At 53.5% G+C, this 23964-nt stretch overlaps 1 protein-coding gene across 3 annotated transcripts in view; it reads right to left on the bottom strand.

Annotated features, from left to right (window-relative positions):
- Positions 1-18751, bottom strand: part of TNXB (tenascin XB) — a 46358-nt gene extending 27607 nt beyond the window's left edge. The window contains exons 1-8 of one of the 3 annotated variants that reach the window (XM_046639728.1): positions 18508-18751; positions 11225-11635; positions 9009-10847; positions 8422-8537; positions 3720-3876; positions 3274-3537; positions 1694-2455; positions 143-511 (exon numbers count right to left, since the gene is read on the bottom strand). In XM_046639728.1, the coding sequence (XP_046495684.1) occupies positions 143-511; positions 1694-2455; positions 3274-3537; positions 3720-3876; positions 8422-8537; positions 9009-10847; positions 11225-11627 (3910 nt within the window). In that variant the 5' untranslated portion in view covers positions 11628-11635; positions 18508-18751. The remainder of the gene's footprint in view (positions 1-142; positions 512-1693; positions 2456-3273; positions 3538-3719; positions 3877-8421; positions 8538-9008; positions 10848-11224; positions 11636-18507) is intronic. The other 2 variants (XM_046639729.1, XM_046639730.1) reach the window with 2 other exon arrangements.
- Between the last annotated feature and the right edge of the window lie 5213 nt (positions 18752-23964).

The raw sequence follows: 23964 nt of genomic DNA, 5'->3' as shown, positions 1-23964 counted from the left end.
TCCTTTTCTCTCCTTGCTTTCTCCTACCACCCAGACCCAAACACTAGCCCTGCCTTCAACCCTCATCCCACCTCTGAAGTCCTGATGGCCCAGCTCCTCCCCAAACCTCAGGACACTGGCCTGAGCAGAATCCAGGATGTACCCATAATGCCTTGGTAGATGAGAGGGGCAGAGGGCTCGCCCTCGGGAGGGACCCCACGAAGTGACAACTCATAGGGGGCTCCAGGAGGGGGTGAGGGCACCAGAGCCTGGCGGACATTCCCTGGCAGTAGTTCCTCATGAACTTCCGGCCCTTCGGGCACGCTCAGGCGCAGCTGGAAGTGGGCAAAGGTGTCAGGCTGGGCGGTCCAGGCCACGCGGAGGTGCCCTGTCTTGTCTTTGCCCAGCACCCGCAACTCTGCCAGCTCCTGGGGGCGCTGCTGCAGGACGGGAGCCCGGACCCCTTGAGTTGTTGAAGGGCCGGAGGGAGGAGGCTCATCAGTCGCCCCCAAGAGGCCTGAGGGGGAGGACCCTGGGAAGGGGCAGGGTGAGAAAAACAAGAGAATCGAGTATTAGAGCCAGAAAGAAAACCCCAGCCCCCAGGGTGTGGCCCCTAGCCTCTAAGAACCTACAGACCCCCCTTTTCTGTTCCTGGGACCACTCCCTGGGCCACCTCATCCTCCCAAACGTCTGTGCAGTCCTCTGAACACCCCTGTCCGCCACATTTCTGAACAGACAGGCCTGTAGGTAATAAATAAAAGAAATAAAGCCTGCCACCCCTTCCCTCACAAGGCTCCAGTGACTGCCAGCACCCACAGACTTCCACGTCCCTCCCTACACGCATCCCCCTCCCCAGTGGGTGGTGGTCGTGGCTTCCATTAATGCTGCAGTGAGAAGCCTGGAAGAAAGGAGGAGATGGTGGTGTTAGGGAAGGAGGATGCAAGAAGAGAGAGGGTAGTGAGAAGAGAGGGAAGAGAGGATGTGTGTGGGGGGGCATCCAGCTCAGGTGGCATCTGGGCCCTATGGGGGAAGAAGAGGCCCACAACCCTCCCCATGGCAGCCACAGAGCGCCCCATCCCCGAGCCTGGACATCTTTCCTGTGGGAGAGACAAGCATGAAGTGAGCCAGGAGGCTGGAAAAACAGCTCAAAAAGCAGTGGTTTCACCTCTCACATAGACATGCTGCCTGATGGATGGCCTCAAGGCCACCCCCAAGCAGTTCCGATGTGTCCCTTTGCGGTCAAGGCCAAATTGTGGAAAACAGTAACCACTGACCACGGTCTTTAGCCACCTTCACCACAGTGAGTCAGAGCAGGGAACCTCTGGTTTCACTCCCAGCCCCACCCAAGCAGCCCCAGTGAGTCTTTGCAGGCACTGCCCCACCCACCAAATGCCCTTTTTATTGCCTAGAATAGCAATCCTGGCAGAAGTGCCCTGGGAACTGAAGTGAAAATCAGGGAACCCCAAGACCAGTCTCCTTGGCCTTGGGTATCTGCCAGGACCCTGGGGGTGGAGGTGGCTTCTAGGGACACAGAAGGACGTGCTTTGTTGTGGGTCCCCTGGAGCCTGGACCAGGTAGTGCTTGAAGGCAGAAGGGTGTACTGGGGGTGGCAGTCTGAGCAGTGAGGCAGTGGGAGGAACTCATGGATGTAGACTCCAACGGGCAGGTGAGGCTGGGCAGGGGATGGGTGGTCCGGCGCCCCAGCCCACGCTACCTGTGGTGGTGATGAAGGCGTAGGACTTGGAGGTCTGCCCTGCCCGCACCCCATGGACCTCCACGTGGTAGGTGGTGCCGGGCCTGAGATCGGGTAGGCTGACGGTGCGCGTGGTGCCCGGCACGGTCACCTCCCCGCTGGGGCCCTCTGCGGGCGGCTGGGGCCGCCAGCGCAGCACCACGCGCTCGAAGTGGCCGCGGAGCCCATCGAGGGATACGAGTAGGGCGCCGTCAGCGGAACTGCCCAGCACCTCGGGCTTGGGGTGGCGGGGCGCAGCCACTCGGTCGACGCCTTCGGGTGAGAGGCCGTAGATGCCCTGGTTGGAGTCCCGCTTCCAGGTGCCTGAGTCGGGGCTGGCGGTGGGGTGGGGGCGACGGGGCTGGTGTGCGGGGGAGCCGACGGGGGCTGCAGCCGTCAGACGCCGCCGCTGCAAGTATTCATGGATGTGGCGCGCCACCGACGTGTAGGTCTGGTTGGCCCGCAGTGGGTAGCCGTGGGCCCGCAGGTGGCGCTCCAGGTCCTGCACCGTGCCGCGGAAGCGGCCCAGCTCGGCCGTCAGGTTGGCCCACGCCCGTCGAGGGGGCAGGGGCAGGCTAGGCCCAGGCCGAGACTCCTCCTCCCCCTCCTCCGCCGGCCGTGAGGGCCGTGAGGGCCGAGGGGGCCGAGCAGGGCGCGGAGGCCGTGAGGCCGAGGCCGGCCGGGGCCGGGACCTGGGGGGCGGGGCTGGGGGGCGCACCTCCGGGTAACTGTAGTGACCTGGTGCTGCCGGGGGTAAAAAAGGGGGAGGGGGAGAGCAGGTCAGTGACAGCCCCCCAAACCCTGCACTCCTCCCCACGGCAGTCCCTCCCTCCGCCCCTCCCTCCGGAGCTAGAGGCCTCTTCCCTGTGCCCCAGGCCCACCTGGAAAGAGAACCAAGAGAAAGGAGTTAGTGTCCCAGGAGCCCCTCAACCCTTGCCCTCCAAGCCCGCCACTCTTGGTGCCCTAGAAAGAAGAGAGAAGCCAGCGGGTGGGGCCCTGTGTCTGAAGGAGAGAAAGGGGAGTGGGAGGAGAGAATGTGAGCTACAGCAAGGTGGGCGTCCCTCTGTCACAGGAAAAGAAAAGAAAGATCCAGGCATCTGTTAAGAGACCTTGAGGGTTAGTGGAAAATTACTGCTATCAGACGTAACTCCCCAGAACCTCAATCCTAAAGTCAACAGGAGTGCTGATCTCTGATCTGCCTAATTCCAATCCCTGCAGGATCTGACCACTGACTGTGAGCCCTAGGGCGTCCCTGTACCTAAGTTTGGATCAGAACCTCCAGCATCTTGGTGGGTCAGACAGTATCTCCTATTTACTACTTCTCTCCATGGGGCAGCCCCTCCCATACTCCAACTGCAGCCCCCCTCTAGGACTCCAAGCAGCTGAGGGCTCTGTCTCCCCAGTGCCCTTGGTCCAGGGCAAGGCTCCCAGCAGGTGCTTTGGGACCCCCAGACACCCTGCCAAGTGCATTCAGAGGAGCCTGTGAGCCCTAGACGAGGGCTCCCAAGGAAAGGGCTCCTAATTGGAAACTCAGCCCTTCCTGAACCCCTGGCCAGCCATACCTGTGTTAGCCCTGACAGAAGCCGGGTAGCTTACTGCCCGGCCCCGCTCTGCAGTGACAGTCACCACATATTCCACGCCTGGCATCAAGTCAGTTAGCAGCGTCCCGTCTGCCTCAGGGGGCACTTCCAGCCGCACTCTCTGGTTGCCAGCACTAACGTATGACACCACAAATCGGTCCACCTCAGCCTGGGGGCGCAGCCAGCTGAGTTCCAGTGTGGTTGGTGTCACACCCACCACGCGGAGGTCCTGGGGGCCATCGATCACTAGCCAGGTTAGAGAGAGGAGGGATCAGGTTGGAGTCTGGTTCTTCAGTCACCAGCTTTCCTCCTAAGAGCCCTGCTCCCACCCAACCCCTCCCCTCTGCCCTCCTGGAGGGCAGATGCCCAATCACTCCTCTCAGATCCAGATCTCCACCCGGTCCCCACCCCACAGCCCCAGCTCTCACTGGTGGTGATGGTCTTGGAGGCAGGAGGGCCCCAGCTAGTCCCTCGAAGAGCACGAACAGTGACCTGGTACTCCTGACCAGGGGCCAATCCTCTCTGGTCATAGACTGAGGCAGAGCTGGGCACCCGTGCTGTGAAGGGGGGGCTCACTCCCTCTGTCTGTAAGAGAGAGAGCACCAGGTGGATCAGGGGCTGGCACTCTCGCCCCTGCTGCTCAGTCCCCCTTATCTCTCTTTTTTCCAGTTCCAAGCAGTGTCAACAAGGGACTGTGCAGAACTTGGTACTATACAGCTAGGGAGCATGCATTCTAACAGCAAACACATCTAGAGCACTTACTCCATGCCAGCTACTGTTCAAGGCAATTTATGTACATGAACTCACTTAATCCTCATAAGAACCTTATGAGATAGGTCCTATTATTCCCATTATACAGATGAGGAAACTGAGCTACAAAAGGATTAAGTACCTTGCCCAAGGTCACCAACATCAAGAAAGTGGCAGGGATTAAAACCCCGGCAGTGTGCCCTCAGGGTCCCCTGTCATGGGCACTATCTTTTTCGTCTGTTCATCATCTGTCTGTCAGAATTCTACCCGACACACACCAGGACTCTTGCTTTGGATTTCCCCTGGCAATCCTGATTACCTTGGCACAAGGAGGCTTCTCCAGGCTCATTCCTGTCATAACAGATGAAGTGGATGAGGGTGCCCCTTCAAGTCTCACTTCCTCCTCAAAGCATCTGTCCCGGCCCAGCCTCCCCACAGACACCGGCCCCCGCTGTGTAATTTGAGTGTGACCCATGTCACAACATTGTCCTTTAGGCACATTTCCTGTCTTTTCAGCAGAGTTACAGGCCCCTCAAAAAAAGGCCCACCTGTTCAAAGTTCCGCAAATATGTTTCCCTGATTTTGTATCTGGCATCACGCTGGGTGCTGGAGACACAAAATAAGAGATATGGTCCCTGTCCTCAGATAGCTCATGCCCCAGTAGCTAAATGTATGGCCACATCTTAAGTTTTATTATATCCCTACCCAAATCTCTATGTGAAGTACATGCCTGTGAGCAAACACTCCTCCTCCAAGTGTACATTTAAGGTATTATGATTATTTGTGGTGACCCTATAGGAAATCGGCCAGCGCCTGCTCCAGGCGGGGTCTCCTGGAGAGCCAGTTGCTGGGGAGGAAATGGGAGGAACTGGACATCTGGGAGCAGGCTAACAGCCCTGAATTTCACTGGGCTGTCCAGCTAGGATGGCTAATAAGGACGCTCTGTTCTGCTTAGCTATGTTGGCCGTGATGGGGACACCTCCATTCAGCCAAGTAGGATTGGAAATTTCAAAAGGTACTCTCCTAAACCAAGAGAATTGTGGTTCAACATAGTAAATACCGAAGTATAAAACCAGATGAGAGGCCACGTAGAGATTTCTGGGTTGAGGATGAAATAAAGCTATGTCAGAGTTTTCTTGGCTGAAATGGTTTCCTGGTCACACAGGACCCCCATCCCTCTCCTACTTACCCTGCCCTAGGATACCTTAGCCTAGGAGGCCTTGGGTTAGCTTCAACTCAAGACCTGTGAAGTCTTCATCCTTCCCAGAACTTATGCTCTCCCTCTCCCCTTATTCCCCCAACCCACCACACACACACACACACACACACACACCCCCTTGGGTACTCCCTGATGATGTCTGGTCCTTTCAGCAAGACAAGGCCAACCCCAAAAGCTCTCCTTCTCCCTTTAGATCACCTACATGAAGCTTTTAGACACTTCTTTGTCCCTCCTGAAGTCCATTTGGGAATAGCCCCCAGAAAGGCCCACTGTCAGTCTAACCCATTTCTCTCTGTCTGGTCTGAGGCAGGCTCTCTAGCCAGATGCTGGCCCCTGGCTCTGCCCCTTGGTGAAAGCTTGGCCGCTTCACAGATTGTCCTTGGTCAGTTTCTAACCCTATTCTTGAGATCAACCTTGTGGCCCCGGGGTGGGGGGGAACTCCACCTTGGCTGGTCTCTAAAGCTTACCTCACCCTCATCCCCCTTTTCAGACTCAACCCAAACACAAACTTTTCTGAGGCTGTGAGGTCTTGTGTCCCAATGAAAATGTGGCATAACCCCAGTTTCCAGACTGTAGAGTACACCCAGACAAGGAATACCTGAACCTCTTTCTGTTCAGAGGCTCATCTCCCTCAGTTTCCTCTTGCTTTCTCTTACATTCATAGAGAAGCCAGTATTTTGCACAAGAGCAACATTCCTTAAGTAAGTGGCCCTCAGGCTTGGAGTGCATCAGAATCACCTGGAGGGCTTGTTACAACACAGGTCACTGGGCTCCACGCCCAGAGCTTCTGATTCAGTAGATCTAGGGGGAGAGTTCATCAATTTTTATGTCTAACAAGCTCTCAAGTGATGCCAATGCTCCAGGTCCAGTTTGAGAACCACTGAGTCAGAGTAACACAGCCATGTGTGCAGGGAAAGGAAGAAGGTTCCTCTTATGCATTCTGAAAATCATTCCAATAACTAGGTGTGTCCCTTGGCCAGGAATGGCAGAGTTTGGGCTTTGAGAGAGAAGAGCTCCTGGAAAAGGGGAGGAGATAAGGTAGAGACAGGCTTCTAGGAAGATGGCAGTGGCCAGAAGACAGCTAGCTACTGAATATACTCTGTGCCAACAAAAATGGACAGAGAGCGCTGGCCAAGGCAAGAGGCACAATTCCAGGGGCCAGCCACAGAGAACGTAGAAAGTACAGTCTGAGGGCCAGTAGCACACGCTGATGTGGAGTCCAAGAGAGGTGTCTGGGGACCAATTTTACAAGAGCATTTTCCACACCCAGGCTCAGAGAGAACCCAGAATGTGACAGAGGCCCATACCCAGAGCAGAGCTGATGAGCTGAGAGCATGGCCAAGCTGGGCACAGGCCATCTCAATACCACCCTGGCCACACAGTGAGGGAGAACGCCTAAGGCTACAGCTGCGAAGCTGCACCTCTTGAGAACACCCAAGGATGGGTTCATATTTACGGAGAGCAGGAGACAGTGCTGCCCTGCAAGCTCCATCCATCTCAAGTGTTTATTTTAATTCTTCTTTCCCTGAAGTTTTTTCAGAAAGTTCCGTCTCAAAGTCCCACCCTCTCAAGATTAGAACTATGTAAACAATATACACACAGAAGAAGAGAGTGGGAGAAACACTTAAAAATGTTAAGAGTGCTTGTTTGAGTGTGAAGCAGCCAAGAATTATTTGTTTTTTTCTCTAGTTGCCAAATGCTTGTCTTGTGATTAAATTATTTTTAACACAAAAAAAGAAATGTTTTTTAAACAGAAGAGACAATCTTGGTTGAGCAGCAAAATAGGGATTTCTGCCTCTGCTTCTACCAGGGAGTGAGGAAAGACAGCACATGGTTGAGGTCTGGCCCTGGGGGTATAATAAGGAGACTTAGAATGACCAGGCCAGTTGGGGTGGGGATGACAGCCAGCACCTCTGAGCTGTTCCTGCTGTCCTAGAGCCTTCCTAGGGTTCAGGTCCTGAGAGTTTATTTTTCTTCCAGAGTCCTAGCTGGGCAGAGATGAGGGTGACATGGCCTACCCTCCCAAGTCATTTGTGGGATGATGCAGGAAAACATGAGCTGGACGGTAGAAATGTCAGATGATTGGGAGCTGGGAGACCAAACACATCATAAAAGCCCCGTCTGCAAAAGGGAGGTCTCTAATGAGAGGCCACAAGGCTTTGTCCTTAGGATGCCCCCCAAATACTTTAACAGTGAGTTGGAAGGAGACAGAGAAAGGATGCTTTGCAATGCACTGACGACATGGAGGCGGGAGAGCCAGTTCACAGACTCAAATCATTGCAACAGCCTAGACAGCTTGGCCCAAATCAAAAAAGATAACAATGAACCAAGCCAAATGTAAAGGCCTATATTTAGGCTAAAAGAGTATATATAGTTGAATGTCATCTTTTTTCCTTCTTTCTTTTCTTCCTTCCTTTCTTGTTTCTTCTTTCCTTATCTATTTTCTAAAGTTTCTACACTAAGCTTATATGACTTTTCTAGTAAAAAGTTACTTAAAAAATATGATCAAAACAGCTGACAGTTTGTGTGACACAAGTTAATATACGTTAACTCTGAGAAAAATGCCAATGTGTCCAGAGTTTTAGTCAGGTGAACGACTGGGCTCCTTGCTGCCCTCACATTTTGGAGGACACATGAAAAGCAGGAGGCACTAGAGGAGGGAAATCAGGAAGTGAAGGATTGAGAGAACAAAGCCTTAGGGAAAAGGGGTGAAGAGACCAGTGGGTTCAGCCTGGAGAGAATGAAGGGTGATGTGATGGCTGATGTCTCCAAATACCTGAATCCTGTGGTGAAGGATGCAGGGACAGCAAAAAACATTCCCACTGCTGTGAACACCCAGCCAGGGCCAATGGATGGACATTAGAATGGGGAAGACTTGGATTCAGCAACAAAAAGAACTGACTCAGAGTGATAACCAACAACACATTGGACAGCCTTAGGAAGTACTGAGCTCACCGTCACCAGAGGTGTTCCAGCAGCAGTGGACCAATACTGCAAAAGCCTTCTGCACCCAGTGGAGGGCAGGATGAGAAGGCCTTTACAGCAGCTTCAGGAACCCAGCGACCTGGACTCAACCACTGATTACCTGGAACTTCCTGCTGAGGTAAGCATCTACCCCCCGAGTCCAGCCCCTCTGCCCCCTCTTGGAGCTTGGCTCTCACCGTGGGGATGAACTGAATTTCATAGGCATCCACAGGGCCAGGAGCCCGGGTCCACTCTGTTCGAACTGTCGTCTCCTCCAGGAGGTGCATCCTCATGCTCTCAATGCCCGGCACCTCTGCCCAGGAGAGTGGGATATGGGAAGCTGGTTAGTCCAAGGCAGCCCCCCAACCCCTACTCCCACCATCACAGACCCCCATACTCAGTGCCATACTAAGAGATCCATTCCAGTTCCCATTCCTCTCTGGGGGTGGGGCAAAGCTGATAGAGGCCTGAACAAGCCCTGGTTCTCCTTCACCTTCCCCCCATCTCCAGGAACACAGTGTCTCTCTAAAAGCAACGAAAGGGGCCCCTAACCTGCTCATCAGAGATCTGAAAGCAGGTCCTGCCTGCAGGCATGCCCCCACGGTTCTGCTGCCCCTGGTAGACACTGGCTCCCTGGCTCCTCTGACTGCGGCCTGGCCCCAATATATGACCTTTCTTCACTCTTCTCCAGGTCCTTGGGCTCCTAGGCCTCAGGCTCAGGCCTTCCCACCGGCTCCAGTTCCCAGTTCCTGACCGAGCATATAGGGAAAAGATGCCCGCTCACCTTCCCCGCAATCCTCCCCTGCATAGCCATCTTGGCAGATGCAGCTGCCCTCACGACACTCTCCCCGGCCGCGGCAGTCCTCGGGGCACGTCTGGATGGCGCAGTCGGGGCCTCGGAAGCCCTCGACACATACACACTGGCCTGCTCGGCACAATTCCCGGGGCCCGCAGCCCCCAGGGCAGGCGCTGGCGGGAGGTTCTTCTTGCCCACAGTCCTCGCCGCTGTAGCCCGCATGGCACACGCACACTCCCTGCACACAGCGCCCACGGCCCCGGCAGTCGGCCGGACAGGTGCGGGTTGAGCAGGAGGGGCCAGTGTAGCCTGAGTCGCACACGCATCGGCCGTCCTCACAGCGGCCACGTCGGTGGCAGTTGGAGGGACAAGTACGGAGGCCGCAGTCCTCGCCCGCGTAGCCCTCCCAACAGGTACACACACCGTCCTGGCACACGCCGTGCTGGCTGCAGTCGCGCGGGCACCGCCTCTCGCTGCAGTCCTCGCCCGAGTAGCCGTCGTCGCACACGCAGCGCCCGTCCAGGCACTGGCCGCGACCTCGGCAACCTCCGGGGCAGCTGCGCGCGCCGCAGTCCTCGCCCTCGTAGCCTGCGTCGCACACGCACACGCCATCCTCGCAGCGGCCGCGACTGCGACAGTCCCCAGGGCACCGACGACTCCCGCAATCCTCGCCTGTGAAGCCCGGATTGCATACGCAGCGGCCGTCCACGCACCGCCCGCGCCCGCGACAGTCGCCAGGGCAGGCGCGCGTGCCGCAGTCCCGTCCTGTATACCCGGGCCAACACACGCAGCGGCCACTCTCGCAACGGCCCCGGCCGCGACAGTCCCCGGGACAGCTGCGCACGCCGCAGTCCTCGCCGCTGTAGCCCGCATTGCACACGCACACGCCGTTCTCGCAGCGCCCGCGGCCCCGACAGTCTCGCGGGCAGGCGCGTGCGCCGCAGTCAAGCCCTGTGTACCCTGGCCAGCACACACAGCGGCCGTCCTCGCAGCGGCCCCTTTGGTGGCAGTCGCCAGGGCAGCTACGTACGCCGCAATCGTCCCCGCTGTAGCCTGCGTCGCAAATGCATTCGCCATCCTCGCAGCGCCCACGGCCTCGGCAGTCGCGCGGGCACGTCCGCGTGCCGCAGTCCTCGCCCGCGTACCCCGGCCAGCACACGCAGCGGCCGTCCACGCAGCGTCCGCCCTCGCCGCAGTCCCACGGGCAGCTCCGCGAGCCACAGTCTTCGCCAGCGTAGCCGGGGTCACAGACGCAGCGCCCGTCCTCGCAGCGCCCCTTCTGGCTGCAGCCCCGGGGGCAGCTCCTCACCCCACAGTCCTCGCCGGTGTAACCGGGGTTGCACACGCAGCGCCCATTCTCGCAGCGCCCCCTCTGGCTGCAACCTCGAGGGCAGCTTTTCATCCCACAGTCCTCGCCAGCGTAGCCGGGGTCGCACACGCAGCGCCCGTCCTCGCAGCGCCCCCTCTGGCTGCAGCCCCGAGGGCAGGAGCGCAGGCTGCAGTCGCTGCCTGAGAAGCCCGCCCGGCACACGCACACGCCCTGCACGCAGCGCCCGCGGCCGTGGCAGTCCTCGGGGCAGGAGGGCCAGCCACAGCTGGGGCCAGTGTAGCCAGGGAAGCACACGCAGCGACCGCGGACACAGCGACCCTGATCGTTGCAGTCATCTGGGCAGGACCCGGTCGCTGAGGGTGGGGAGGAGGAGGGCTTCTCGTTGTCTGTGGGATCCGAGCAGGTGGGCCCACCCCAGCCCGGCTCACAGGAGCAGGAGCAGCGGCTCAGGTCAAACACGCCATGGAGACTGCAGAGGCTACGAACGTCTGTCTGGCCTGGAGTAAGAGCGAGAGGAGGGCGTTAGTTTTTCTGGGGGCGAAGCTGAGCCCCTGTAGTGCTCCTCTGAGTCGGCCCCTCCAACAGGCCAGCCTCATTTCATAAGGCCATCTTCGTTTCCAGCTGTTCCTTGTCAATATATGTGACCTGCCAGGGCCCTAGCATAAGCTTAGGGGGAGGGAAGGGCTGACGTCTAGCCAGGTGGCTCCTCTCAAAGTTGCACCCTGGGCTGCACTCACCACCCACAAGGTCAAAGAAGGGGTGCCTTTTTCTCACTCATACCAAGGTCCTTTATGGACAAGCAATGCCCACCCAACCCTAACCCACTTCTCCGCCTTCCTCTTTGTCTGTGCCTCTCTTGTGATCATCTGCTCACCTGTGCCAGCCTGGGCAGCAGCAGGACAACATCCGCCAGTGCACTGTTCCTTGAGCCCTTTCACCAGCTCCTCCAGGATCTCTAGCCGGATCCTCAGGGCCTGCACCTCTGAAGCAGGCACCGGGGGCTCAGTGCCCGGGGGACAGCCACAGCCAGATGAAGGGGGCAGGTTAATGCGGTGGGTGAACACCACCTGCTTCTCTCCTCCTTGGACAGTGTGCTCATAAAGCTGAGAAGAGGGGCTTCCCCTTCTTGGCTCCTCGGTGCGGCCCCCAGGCTGGGGAGGGGGCCGTGGGGCTGGGAGTGTCACATTGGACCGTGGAGAGAAAGGGCCTGCTTGCACTGTGCCCAGCAGCACCAGGAGGGCCAGGTTGGAGGTTAGGGAACATTGGGCTGCCATCATTCAGGAGGCTGTAGGGAGAGAGGGCACGTGTGAGAGCAGCTTCACAGAGAAGGAGACAAGATGGATCGCCTCCTCTTCCCCAGTACACACACCCCCAGTCCCACCACTCACAACTAATCTACAGCTCACGTGTATGTAAAAATCCACTTCAGTCCAACTCTAAGTGATACCTCCTTAGGCAGATTTGGTCTCTACTTCACTTTCTGCTGTCATTTGGTTAATCTGGTTGCCCCCCCCCCCCTTTTCTTTTTTACTGCTCCACTCACACAGGTCTTTTGTTCCATAGACACTACAAGCTTACACAGCCTAAGGGCTTTTGCACTGTATGTTCCCTCTATCTGGGATGCTCTTCACTCAGCTCTTAAAGGCTGGCTTTCTTGTTCAAATCTTAACTCACACATCATCAACCTCCAGAGGATTTCCTTGATGCTCAGTCAGAGCAGTCTTCCATTACTCTCTATCCTGCTTCTGCTTTTCATGGCATTTACTGCTGCCTGATCATCTGTTTGTGTGGGTACTTGTTTATCTTTCTCCCATCACTAGAATGGGAACTCCATGAGAACAGGGACCTCATGTCCTGGCACTGCTGGATGCCTGTGCCTGGTGCACAGGGGCTACCCAGTACATTTATGGTGAATGGATTACAGGATGAGTATGTAAGGCCAATCCTTCCACAAGCACCTGGATGTCTTCTCAGAAACCTTACAGTATAGATTATCCTCTCTCTTTTATTCAACCTCTCACTCTCAATTAGATCTTTCCCATCAGCTTTTTTTTCTAAGATTGGCACCTGAGCTAACAACTGTTGCCAATATATTTTTTTTTCTGCTTTATCTCCCCAAATCCCCCCGGTACATAGCTGTATATCTTAGTTGCAGGTCCTTCTAGTTGTGGCTCCCATCAGCTTTTATATGAGCTCAGATACCTCCTCTTTTTTTTGTTTTTTTTTTTTTAAAAAAACTCTCTTCCTCAGGACTTACACTACCAAATATCAAAACTTATTATATGGGGCCAGCCCAGTGGTGCAGCAGTTAAGTTTGCACGTTCCGCTTCGGAGGTCCAGGGTTCACCGGTTCGGATACTGGGTGTGGACCTATGCACTGCTTGTCAAGCCATGCTGTGGCAGGCATCCCACATATAAAACAGAGGAAGATGGGCACAGTTGTTAGCTCAGGGCCAGTCTTCCTCAGCAAAAAAGAGGAGGATTGGCAGCAAATGTTAGCTCAGGGCTAATCTTCCTGAAAAAAAAAAAAATATATATATATATATAAAGGTGCAAGGATAGACAGAACAGAAAAGGGTGCAAAAATAGACCCACACCTATGTGGCCACCTGATTAATGACAAAGGTGCCACTGCAACTCAGAGGAGAATAAATGGTCTTTTTGATAAATGGTGCTGGGTCAATTGAAGATCTATATGGAGAAAATCTATCTCTATCTTATATCCACATACAGAAATTAATTTGAAATGAATCTAGTGAACCTAATTGTGAAAGGTAAAGCAATACCTTTCAGAACATATCTTACAGAAAAAAATATGGAAGAAAATTTTTATGACCTTGGAGCAAGCAAAGACTCTTAATACCTAACCATGCAAAATTTAACCATAAATTTCACACAAAACTTAACCCTAAAAAAAAGATTGATACATTGGACCTCATTAAATTGACAACTTCTGGTCATCAAAAGACACCATGAAGAGAATAAGAGGGCAAGCCAGAGACTAGGAGGAAATATATCTCCATATATATATGGGGAGAAAGAAGGACGGGGCAGAGAGAGAGATATTGATTGAGAGTGGGAGAGAGGATTAAAATCCAAAATAAAAAACTCCTTCAAAACAAAAAACAAGAAACAAAAGGCAGGCCATCCAGTTTTTTAAATTGGCAAAAGACGTGAACAGGTACTCCAGAGAAGGATATATCCCAAGGGCCAATAAACATATGAAAAATAAACATAAATATGTGTAAAACATATTTTAGTATGTTTCAGTAGTCAGGGAAATGCAAATTAAAGCCACAATGAGATGCCATCAAATATCCACCAGAATGGCTAAAATTAAAGGAACTGTCATTGCTCAACATTTGGCAAGAATACGAAGCAAGTGGAATTCTCACTTACTGTAAGCAGGAGCATAAATTAGTGCAAACACTTTGGGAAACTGTTAGGCAGTATCTACTAAGGCATATAGCCTATATTCTGGCACTTCCCACTTTTTGGTAAATATGCAACAGAAATGACTGCATATATCTCCAAAGAACATGTACGAGAATGTTCAAGAGATTTTTTTCATATTAGCCAAAACTGGAAATAATTCAAGTATGCATTAATAGTAGAATGTATAAATAAATTGTGACATAGTCATACAATGGAATATACAGCAATGAAAAAACACTCTCTTGCTACTTGCAACAACATGGACAAGTTGCACACACATAATGCTAAGCAAAAGAAATCAGACACAAAAAGAGAACATTGTGGGGCCAGCCCCGTGGCTGAGTGGTTAAGTTCGTGTGCTCTGCTTTGGCGGCCCAGGGTTTCACTAGTTGGGATCCTGGCCAGGGACATGGCACCACTCATCAGGCCATGCTGAGGTGGCATCCCACATGCCACAACTAGAAGGACCCACCACTAAAAATAAACAACTATGTACCGCAGGGCTTTGGGGAGAAAAAGGAAAAAATAAAATCTTAAAAAAATAAAAAAAGAGAACATTGTGAATGATGTTATTAATGTGAGGTTCAAAAACAGGCAGAGCTAATCTTTTCTATTAGCAGATAGGATTCAATTGCTGAGAATATTTTGTACCTTTATCTTGGTGGTGGTTAAACAGACGTACACATATTCTAAATTTAATTGAGCTATACACTTAATATTTGTGCATTTCACTATATGAAAGTTATACCTTAAAAAAAACCCAAACCCCCCCAATCTCACTTTCCCTCCAGCTACCACATATTTCTCTTCTCTACCTCACGGCCACAGTTGTCAAAATATTTATCTGTACTTGCTGTTTCCATTTCCCCACATCCCATGCACGCCTCAATTCACTCCCATCTGGCGTCCCCACCTCCTTTCAACCCACCAAACAGCTCTCCATAAGGTCTCCCAGTGATCTCAGCATCACAAAATCTAAAAGACGTTTGTCTTCATCTCACTTGACCTCTCTCAAAATCACTGGACACTGCTGACCACATCTTCCATCTTAAAGCATTCTATATCTGTGCTGTCGACATGGTAGCCAAGAGAGACATGTGGCTCTTGAACACTTGAAATGTGGCTAGAATGATTGAGGCACTGAATTGTATTCAGTATTCTTTAAAGGCTCCCCAGATGATCATAATGTGCAGCCAGAGTTGAGACCTATGGCTCTAGTCATTAGGTACCTTCATCCAGACCTGACTTTAATTTCCAAACTATACCCCACTTTATAAAACCAGCCTGGTCATCTCTTAACTGCAAACAGTATATCCACTTGCTTACTTGGCATCTCCTCTTGGGCACCCTAAATTCAACATGTCTGAAATTGAACTCATGATCATTTCTCCTGTACTCCACCCCCCTCAGTGTTCTCCACTGCAGCTCACGCCCCCACCATTCATCTGGCTTCACAAGCCAGAAACCTAACACCCCACTCAACACTACCATATTTTCTCATAACCATCTCTTTAATTTGCTTGCTTCTCTCCCTCTTACCATCATTATAGTCCAAGCTACCAACCACCTTTTGCTCGACAACTGCAATTGCCTCCTCACTGGTCCCTCTTGCTTCTTATAATCTCACAAAGGCAACTAGGATGTCCCTCTCTCCCTAAAAACTCTTCAGTGTCTCCCTTCCAAATTCTCTTCAAACACTGACAAATAGCTCTGCATTATCTGGCCCCTGCTGACTTCTCTCTCCTCATCTCCCATAACACTTCCCTCTCTCACTCCACTCCAGCCCACTGGCCTTAAGTCCCTCGCACTCTTCCCAACCCCAGACCTTTTGTATATGCAGTTCCCTCTATGTGTAATGCTCTTCCTTTTTCTCTTGGTCTCCTTATTCTTCGGGTCTCAGCCCCACATTACTTCCTCAGGAAACCTTTCCTGGCCAGGTCAGGTTCCCCCTATCATGTGATATCACACACCATGTAGTTCTCATTTGTAGCATTTATAACAACTTATAATCAATGTTCATTTGTGGGATTACTTTGTTACTTTCTTGCCCACACTCCATCTTGCCTGCTAGACTGTAAGGTCCCTGGCGGCGGGCATGGCACCTGTTTTTTTCTTGGCTGCTGTCTCCTTGCATCTGGCACATAATAGGTGCTTGATAAATATTTATTGACTATATGAGTGAATGAAAAGTTCAATTTAAGACCAGGACTAACATCAGGGCTGGAACCAAGGACAGGACCAAGGTCAGGGCTAGGACCACGGACAGTGTCTGGGACTGGAAGTTGGTTAGAAGTAGCAGCTGGGCAGAAGCAGAGCCAGAGAGCAGGCCAGGTGTGGATCCTGGCAGGCCCAGACAGTACAAGCACTTTGGAAAGCTATTTGGCAGAATTAACTAAATCTACTAGAGCTATATGCAAACCCTCTGACCCAATAGTTCCTCTCCTAGGAATATGCCCACCACAGCAGGACTGCTTACAGTAGCCCCTCACTGGGAACTACCCAGCTATCTCACCTCAGTGGAATGGATTAAAGTGTGGTTTATCCCACAGTGGAATAAAATAAAGCAATGAGAACAAACTACAACTATATGCAATAACATGGATGGAGTTCACTAATGTGGGGTTGAGCAAAAGAAGACAGACACAAGAGAACATGCTGTAAAAGTCTATTCATACAAAGTTGGAGGAGAGAAAATGTTAATCTGTAGTGTTACAAGTCAGAAGTGTGGTACTCTTCGGGGAGCAGTGACCAGGAGGGGCATGGTGGGGGAATTCTGGGCTGCTAAGAATATCCCGTTTCTTGATGGAGGTGCTGGTTACCCAGCTGTGTTGGTTTGTGAAATCCATTGAGGAAAGGACTGGGGAGCACGGAGACACAGGGTTAGAGAGGAAAGGCAGGGGGGCACTCTCCTGCCTCTCTGGTCTGGAGAGCTGGGTACCTGTGGTACCCTCTCCTTAAACCTGGGCCTGAACTGAACCTGGCCAGCCCTTCCACACTCCTTTGTGCACCCCTCTCCTGGCTCACCCACACAGGCCATATCCCCGAAGTCTCCTTCCCAATTCCCCTCTCCTGCCCTGTTACCACCCCCCAGCTCTCCACCTCTAACCCTTGGAAGAGTTCCTCTCAGCACTCGGAAAGCAAAGAACTTGAGTGTCTCTGTGTTTCCTCCTCCTCCCTCTCCTCAGACTACTGTGTCTGGGGCGCCTTTCTGCAGGGGGAAGAGGGGGATGGGACCCACATCCTCTTGGCATCCTTCCCACAGCTGGAGGGCTGGCAAGGGTGGGGGGCATCTTCCCAAGCTGTGACTTAGCTTGTTGGGTATTTATGTTGTGGCCAACTTTGACACTTTGCTCATCAGGGACTGTAGATCCCAAGAGGTGGGGAGAGGGGCTGGCTTCCACAAAGGATCTTCCAGAGATTCGGGATTTTGGCCCCACCCTCATGCTTCCCTCTGCCCCTCAGGCCACATGAGGGGTGAAGGTAGAAGGATTCCAGGAGTGTGAAAGGAAGGAGGGAGATGGAGGAGAGTTCCAGATATTGGGTTGGAACCAGGTGGCAAGCAGGTGCCAGTGAGGGAGGAGTTGGGGAATCCAGATGCTCCTTATTCTGAAGAGCTAATGGGCCAGAGGAATGCAAAAAATATGAGAAAGGATTTCCCGACCCCTAGTGGGAAAGAGTTGGGGGAGGGGGGCAGAGAGAGACAGGCAAGCAGGTTCTGGTTCTGCATCGAGTGACCAGGACTCAAGGGAAAGGAAGTTTGAGGAATTGAGGTGCTGGGTTCCCCAGGATTTGGAGGCAGGGCCAGCGAGAGAGGGAAGGGGGCTGGGGATTGGGAAGCGGGTAGGGACTGGAAGCGGACAACCGGCAGCTGCGGTGTTTCCTAATTGCTTCCCACTAGTTCCTCTCAGTTCCATTTCCAGTTGTTTCCAAGCTATTAAATTCTTTCCAGGCGAGATAAGGGGCCCGCCTGCCCCACCCGGGGCAGGTCACGTGTAGAGGGGGGAGGTTCAGACGGACAGAAGCAGGGGGAGCCTGGAAGGGGGATGGAGCGAAGACGGAGCCCCTGTCCCCTGGACGCATCTCTCAGTCATCCCAGCCCGCTGAACCGTGAGTCATGGGTGCAGAGCTCTCCGCCAAGAACAAGTTTTAGGATCCTCTCTGTAGGCTCTGTGCCCTTCCCAGACCTGGGAGTCCTGACTCCACTCCATTTCAGCATTTCCTAAAGGCTCAATACCACCCAGACCTCCTTCCCAGACCCTGCAACCCACGTGCTGTCACCTGGGGAGTCCCCATCTGGATGCCCAAAGGAGCTCCCACTGGCACCTTTCTAGAGCTCTGGCTCAGCTGCTCTAGCCAGAGCACTTGGGGTTCCACTGGCACTTTCCTCCCAAGGTTCAGCTGGACACTAGCTCAGCCTAGCCCCTGGTTTCCCCCAGCGCCACACTGATAACCACCTCCACCCTGATGCCGCCACCCAATCCTGTCCAAACTCCGGCATCCACCCCCTACAAACGCACTGACCTGTCCTCCCAGTCACACCCTCCACAGAGGGTCTGGTCCCCAGCGCACGGTCCTATTTCCTCTGCCCCAACAGAGGGTCCCTTCTCCAGAAGGCTCTCCTGAAAGGTCTCCTGCCAACTTGTGCCTGGGGTGTAGGGATAGGATAGAAGCCCCAACTTCTCCTGGCTCTTCCTTCTGTCTCCCAAGAGCTCTGTTCCTTACCTGGGGAAGAAGCGGCTTCAGTGCCTCTGCACCTGCTCTGTCCCCGACTTTGGGAGGGGAGGTTCTCAGGGCAGGGCAGGGTGGGCTCCCCGTAGCAGCCCTGGGCTCCCTGGATGTCCCCCTGCTTGTTCCCTGCAGCAGGGGCTCACTGAGCCACGACCCGACCGACCGTCGATCTCAGCAGCGACAGTGAGAAGGAGGGAGGCTGCAGTGAGCAGGGGGAGGAGAAGGGGGAGGACCAGTGTGAGGTCAGGGAGGGGAGCGGAGATAGGGCAGGTCCTCCCACCCCTCCCGCCCCTGCCAGGCCCTCCAACTTCATCACTGCCACCCCTCCCCTCCTCCCCGCTGTCACCCCAACCCCCTCCCTGTCTGGGATTCCCACAATGCCCTCATCCCGCCGCTACAGCCCTGGTCCTACCTCCTGCGTCCTTCCCCATCCCATCTTAACTCTTCCTCTCTGCCCTAGTTGCCCAACTTGACACCCGCTCCCTCGTGCCAGCCTTCCTTTCCCCACCATTTTACCACCTGTTGCTCCTCCTCTCTACCAACACCCTGCCCCATGACCCTCCTCCCTCCCCTGCACCTCCCCTCCCACCTCTTCCTAGCTGCCACAAGGCTCCAGCTTGGATCTCGCCCCATCCGTTCGTTGCCCAGCACCCACTCCTTCCCCCCACCAGTTCTCTCCTGGCAGTGCAGGGCAGGAAGCAGAGGTGGGGGGCGGGAGGAAACCTTCCTCTCAAACCTAAACCCCACTCCAGCGTGGGGCCTTCACTGGGACTCCTTGTCCCCACCCCTGCTCCTGTGCGGTCCCACTGCTCCCACCTGCACCCTGTCTCTTCCTCTCCTATTGTCTCTGCTCGCCCTGTCCCTGCACTGCCTCTCCCAATCTATTCTGCTCAGTCCACCTCCTGTTCTCAGCTCAGGATCACTGCCCCTTTTTCATTCTCCCACCTCAGCAAATTCCTAGAGAAATGGTAGATGAAGCTTGGGCAGTGGCTGGGCAAGGGCTCCGCTGAATAACAGGACATACAAGACTTGGGAAGGAAGTTGGGGTTCAGGGGAGACAAGGAAGGGAAGCCTGAAAGTTACGAGGGAGGTTTTAGGGATGGAGAAAGAGCTAGAGGCAGGAGGCAGACATGGGGGTGGGGACACGAAAGTGAAGTTGTGGAAAATGGAAGGAGGCTAATGTCTAGGTGCTGCAGGGGAGCAGGAGCAGAAGGGAGAGTTGGGGGCTGGAGGAAAAGGGCACTTTGATCTCGGGCAGAGATAGGAAGACTGACACCAGAGGGCAGGGTGGCAGACACACCCACGTAAGGCTGCTGGCTCTTTCTCTGGCCTCATTTCCCCATGTGCTTGCTACCCTGATGAGGGGCTGAAAAGGAGACTTTTGCCACAGTGAAGTATCCAGGCTGAGGGAGACTCCACTCCAGGTTTCACACTGAGGATAGAGTTCTTGTTACCCCGCTAGAAACCTCACCACTGAGGAGTAGCATGTCCAAGTCACAGGTGATGGGTGAAAAGGACATGCAGGAGCCCTGGACAGGTATGTGCAGGACACGTATGTGCCGGATATGTATGTGCCTGAGTCTGCCATTTGGGTTGGGGCACAGATTTGTTGGTACCACAGGTCAGATCCCCTTGGTCTCAGGTGTGAGGTGTTCCTGGGTGAGGGCAGGCTGGCACAGCATGTGGCTATAGCAGATGCCCTGTTATTTCCCTGTGGCTGAGGGCAAAGGCTTGCCATGGGCTCTCGCGTGGGTGTCCCCGTGTGTGTCCGTGCGTCTGGGTGTGTGTGTGGCTGTTTTTTTCCTGGCTTTGATGGGGAGGATGAAGTCAGAATCTTGGATGGAGCTGGGCTCAGCTTCCTTCCTCTGCCTTGGCTGGAAGCCCCCAGAGCCTGGAATAGGTAACAGCTTCCACCAGATCTCTGGGTGGGGGTTGGGGGAAAGTAGACGAAAAAGTGAAGGAGGGTCTGAAACAGCATTACACGTGGAGAGTAAACTGCACAGCAGATGGATTTTCTCTGATACCCTCAGATTACAGCAATTCTGTCCCATGGTCAAATCCTTTTTTTTTTTTTTTTTGGTCCTATGCCTTATATCTTGGTTTTATTATTTAAGGAAGTATGGGCATCATAAGTACACTTGGCCCACAGTGGCCAGGAGACCCTGGAGAGAAGCAAGAGCTGGCAGGATGGCCCTGGGGTCTTTTGGAAGTCCACTGCTGGGAGACAGATGGGATGCTGGAGTCTCAGAGAAGAGCGTGGGATTCCAGACAGTTACACACTTACAAGGCATTTAAAGAAGCTACTGGAAGCTTGACAGACAGAATTCTAGGTTCTGAGATAATCATTGTCTAAAATTTGATTCACCCCCTGTATTTTAGGCTCTTGGAACTCATGTCTTATTATGTTTGCATCTCATCAGAAAAGCACCAGGCCTTGCATAGAGCAGGTGCCTAATAAATGCTTGTCAATACTGAATTGTCAAAAGACTGGGAAAGGATGGGGAAAGAGTGTCTGGTAGGGAGCCCCAGGCATGAAGGCAGGGAATGGTCAGAGCCAGGGTCACCTTCACCAAGGTGTCCCGGGTGATGAGTAGAAAGGTCAGGGTGTTGTTGAGAACTATCCACATGCTCTGGCTGTTCTCTGAATCCTCAGTCCAGGTGTCTTCAGCTCTGGGCCTCTGTCCTTGAATGAACCTCCAAGCTCCTCCTGTTCTGACCTCGGCAGGATAAGGGATAAAAGATATAGCAAGGAAGGAAAGGGAGAGACAAAGAGAAGGGAAGGAAGGAAGACAAGGGTGAGGGCAATTAAGGGCAAGGAGCTGAAGGATAAAGAGAAGGAACGAGGAGAGGCCAGGGGCTGTGGTCCAAGGAGGCAGTCCCAGAGAGGGGAAGATAGAAAACAGTTGTACTGGGCTTCTGTTTACAAAGCACTTCCCTACACTGCAGGCATTTTATTAATCCCACTTTGTGGCTGAGGAAACGGAGGCTCATAGACGTTAAGTGACTTGTCCAAGGGACTTTGCTAGTGGTGTGAAGGTGGGCCTCAGTCCAGGTTTTCTCATTCCAAAGCCTGTATTCTCCCCCTCCCCCAAGAAAAGCCCTGGAAACATTGAAGACTTAGGGCAGAAACCAGTGAAGGGGCTTCTGGAAGGACTTGTTTGAGAAGGAAAGGTAGATGATCTGCATTTTTGAAACTTCTTTCTGCATCCAGTTATTACGTAGATTCAGTTGGAAGAAACTGCCAAGTATAAGACAGGGGGTCAACATTCCATTATTGAGAATTGGGGGTGGGAGGTGTTGAGGAAGAAGAACATGGAGAGAAAAGACTGAGCCTGAGATGAAGGATGGGAGAGAACTAAGAAGCTAGGGCTGAAAAGGGGGCAAGAGAGCCACAGAAGGAAGGGTTTGGACCCTTCAAACTTCCTTTGCCTGGAGACATGGGTGTGGGGAGAAGGGAGGAGGGAGGACATTTCTATCTCGTGACAAAAGAAAGTCACACAATTGTTTTGTTCTCTGTTCTGGGGCGGGTGGGCGCCCGTATTTACCAGAGGGACTAAGGTCGCTGTGGCAACCACACATCTGGGCCCCGGAATCCAGATGTGCTGTATCCAGAAGCCATAGCAGAACGATGAGGCAAACATTAGGCTCCCCAGTCCTGGCCCCCATGGCTGGGAAGAGGACGTGAAGGGAGAAGGGGGAGGAAAGAGGAGGAGAGGGCTGAAGCGGGGGAGAAGAGAGGAAGTCATGGAAAGGGACAGAGAATGTGGACAAAGGAGTACAAAGCGGAAGAGAGAGGGGTGGCCTGGAAAGAGAGGAGGTGAGCACAGGGTCAGCAGCAGGAAGAGAGAAGAAGCCTAAAAAAAGACAGTGAAGTGGAGGGGGGAAGAAGGGAAAAGTGTAAAAGAAGTGAGAAACAGAGATGAATAAAGAGAAAAGGGACAAAAAAAGGTGATGACTGTGGCCAAGAAGGCAGAAAAGCAACCTAGAGAAGAGAGAAGAGGGAGGGACACAGGATTAGAGAGAAAAAGAGGAACAAAAGACGGGATCCTGAGCAAGAAAAGCAGCAGAGCAGAAAGACAAAGAGGGCCTGGGACAGGAAGGGCCAACCGGAGGTGCAGAAGTGATAGTGGCTGGCATGCTGAGGTGGCCTTGGATGGGGATGTGGCTGAGATCTACACGGCCTGTAGTGCAGCAGCCCAGAGACTGACCTGTCTCCACTCCCTCACCTGCCCCACCCCCATGGCACACCCACTCGCATGCCTCTCCTAATCCTTCCCACCACCCGACTCCCTCAGCCAAAAGTCTGGCTCTCAGTTCACACCAAAGCACCAGCTGTCCCTCGTCACTCAGCCAGAGGTGCTGCATGGCTCACTCCAGAGCCCCCAGTCTGAGGTGTCAGTACTTCAAGCACCTTCTTGAGCTGGGGTCAGGAAAGAGAAAGAGCAATGGGACAATAAAACCGTGATGGAGCCACAAAGGATACAAGCAAAATAGAAGAGGAGAAAAGGACAATGTAAATGGAGAAAGGAGCAAGGGATGAGGGAAAGGTGTGTCTACTATGGACCAGGCATTGTGAACATCATCTTTCATCCTCACATCAACCCTGAGAAGTAGGTAGGAGTATTCCATTTTACAGATGAGCAAACTAAGGCTCTGAGTGTTTAAATTACATACCAAGGACATCCACTAATAAAAGGCAGAGCAGGGAATCCAATTCAGGTAATCTGCCTCCACAATCCTTGTTCTTGCATTCACTGCCTGGAAAAGGCTGGATAAGGCTGGAGGGATCTTGAGACAGGAAGTGCTGGCAGAGAAGCCAGGTCTGCCCTCTGGAGGGAGGAGAGGCCTAGTTCCTGGGAGCCCTAGTTCCAGGTTGCCATAGTTACTCGGTCTGTTTTCACCCCAAACACAGTAATGGGGAGGGGGTAGCCTGGCTGGACACGTGAGGTTCTTCCCCCTCCTTCAGGCCTGGGCTTGTGGCCCAGGAGGCCCCTGTCCAGTCATCTGGGCATCGAGCCCAGGCCCAGCCCACACCCTCTAGCTGACCCAGGACACTCCTGCAGGGCTGCTGACGGAGATCCCCCCAGGTTGATGGCACTTGGCCCTACACCCTTTGTCCTGCTCCCCCTTCCTCCTAATTAGGAAGCACAGCCTTTTCTGCTGGACCCCTCTGTTCCTCTTCTTTCAACTGGACTCTCAAGTCTCAGGCTCCTCCAGTTTAGGGCTAAAAAGATGCTCCTCAACACAGCCCTTCCTTCCAAACACCGCCCCCTTCTCCACTGTGGCCCCTCCTTTCTGGGCTCACAGCCCTCTGGCCCCAGCTCTGTTGTTTGTTCAAGCTGCTCCTCCTGGAAAGTGAGGGGAGGGAGGGAGAACCTGCTAGAATGCAGGGGATCCAGGGAGGCTGCTCACCCTAAAGGGTGTGGGGCCCCCTGTCCTTCCTGTTTACTC

This window comes from Equus quagga, chromosome 15 (assembly GCF_021613505.1).
Source record: "Equus quagga isolate Etosha38 chromosome 15, UCLA_HA_Equagga_1.0, whole genome shotgun sequence".
Classification (NCBI taxonomy): domain Eukaryota; kingdom Metazoa; phylum Chordata; class Mammalia; order Perissodactyla; family Equidae; genus Equus; species Equus quagga.
Note: the sequence above shows the minus strand (reverse complement) of the source record. Positions and strands in the feature narration are given on the sequence as shown.